A 2,081-nucleotide genomic window follows, 5' to 3' on the forward strand; every position below is an offset into this window, starting at 1 on the left:
TGTTTCTTGTGCAGCCTCTCCGTTTAGGGTAACAGTGGTGGTCAGCTGTTTAATGGCTGCAATATAAACTGTTTGCAATAAAACTGTTTTTCCTTTTTATTAAAGCTGTCATTGCTGTTGCTGCTGGCTCTGTCTGCAGCCAGTCCTCAGGGCACTGTGAAGAAGCACTCAGAGGACAGAAATGGTAAAATGTAACTGGCATTATGAATTTGCAAAAGTGTCCTCATGAGTCCTTTTGTGAAAATAAACAAGTGAGATTCACTTTTTTATACTAGCTCTAAAACTACTTAGAGATGAAATGCTCAGATAAACCCAGTGTACACTATGTGCTCAGGAGCAATAAGCACTAATCAAACAGCTAAAGACCAGGATTCGTCAGTCTAAAGGCTGCAACACACCGAACACTACAAATTCATCCTTGGATCATCAATTTACCTTGAGGCACTGGAATTGTTTATCTCCTGCTTAAATCTGAATTAACCCATTTAGAAATATCAGGAAATAACGAGACGTCCAGTTCATATTTTAATTTTTAATTATTATTATTTATTTATTTATTTAGTTACCAAGATTTGGCTTAAACCTGATTTTAAAACCGTTTTACCTGACAGTCATAAGAAATTCTGAAATAAAAGAGAAATTTAAGATGAATTGAAACTACTAGGAGAAAATATCATAGTCAAGTTAAAATTGTGTCGACCTTATGAAAAGAGCAGTTTCTGAAGTTTCATCTTTTCACACTTGCATATGATTTTTTTTTTTTAAAAGGTTTTTGTTTTCTTTCATACAGTGACCTCTCTGAACCCAGATCTGGACAGAGCTCCTGAAATGACGGACATCTCAGTTAACACATCAGTATATCAACATCTTCTGTTTCCTGCCAAGATGAAACAGAAAAGGCAGGCGTATGATAATAAGGGCAACGTGAAATGGCAGACCTGGAATGGTTTCCTCCCTTCTGGAGCGGTGTCAATTTACAACACATATGTGGGACGTATTGACTATGTCTGTAAACATGGATGCCATGCTGGCTTGTACAGCCATAGCTTGGGAGATTTCTGCCACTATCCCTATGGCGACAAAGAGTATCGTACGGGCTCATTTGATATCCTTGTGAATGACAAATACTTTGAGATTCTGGAGTGGAAGGAAGGTTCCTTTGGTTCAGTGCCCAAACATGCAGTTAGAACATGTTCTAGTGATGAGGTTTATGTTGGAAAAAACAGGTATGGTCTAGGTAAAGTGCATCCTAGACACACTGCATTTTTTCTACCTTGGAGAGGTAAAGAATATTGGTACAAGTACTATGAGGTGCTGACCATTAATAGAGATATTGACAGTGAGATCATCTCTGATGTCAGATATAAAACTAACAACGCTAAAATCATCGAGAATCCTCCAGAGACCATACGCATCTCTTCCAGTATTAACAATGGATGCAATCCAGTGACAAAAACAGTAACTCTTTCAAAGACAGTTAGAGATGAGAAAAGGTGGGACATTCACGCTTCTGTCTCGTTTGGTGTCACTACGACTTTTACTGCAGGAGTCCCTGCCGTAGCATCCGGAAGCATTCAGGTTAGCGGTCAATTTACATTTGACTATTCAAATGGGGCAACTCATGCAGAAGAGCACACCCACACTGTTGAAGTACAGGTCTCCGTCCCACCAAACCACTTGTGCAAAGTCAAAATGCTGGCTTATAGGTATGATGTAAACATCCCTTTTACTGCTCTCCTCACCCGAACCTACAGGAACACAGCAATGAAACTATCACACATCTCAGGGACATACTACAGCATCCAGACGGGAGAGGTCCATGCTGTGGTAGAAAGATGTGAATACCTAACTTCTGCACAGCCATGCCCACAAAAGACATAATAACACAGTTGAAATCATGTGTATATACAAGTTAAGTTGTAAAGTAAAACTTAATATTCCAAATTTATCCCTCCAAAAATAAAAATGCATCAAATGTTCTGTTTGTCATGCAATACCCTCCTTTCCTTGTTTCATTATTCATACAACATTATTTATTTATTTTTCGTAAATAAATAAAACAAGTTTGAAAAAATGTTTTT

At 38.2% G+C, this 2,081-nt stretch overlaps 1 protein-coding gene across 1 annotated transcript; it reads left to right on the forward strand.

The window, feature by feature from the left end:
• The first annotated feature begins 885 nt into the window (after positions 1-885).
• Positions 886-1,881, forward strand: LOC102215630 (natterin-3-like). Its single transcript, XM_005730661.1, has one exon. The coding sequence runs from the start codon at positions 886-888 to the stop codon at positions 1,879-1,881; it is 996 nt and encodes a 331-aa protein (XP_005730718.1).
• The last annotated feature ends 200 nt before the right edge of the window (positions 1,882-2,081 follow it).

Source organism: Pundamilia nyererei, unplaced genomic scaffold (genome assembly GCF_000239375.1).
Source record: "Pundamilia nyererei isolate P.nyererei 1_Seehausen unplaced genomic scaffold, PunNye1.0 scaffold00038, whole genome shotgun sequence".
In the NCBI taxonomy this organism is placed as follows: Eukaryota; Metazoa; Chordata; class Actinopteri; order Cichliformes; family Cichlidae; genus Pundamilia; species Pundamilia nyererei.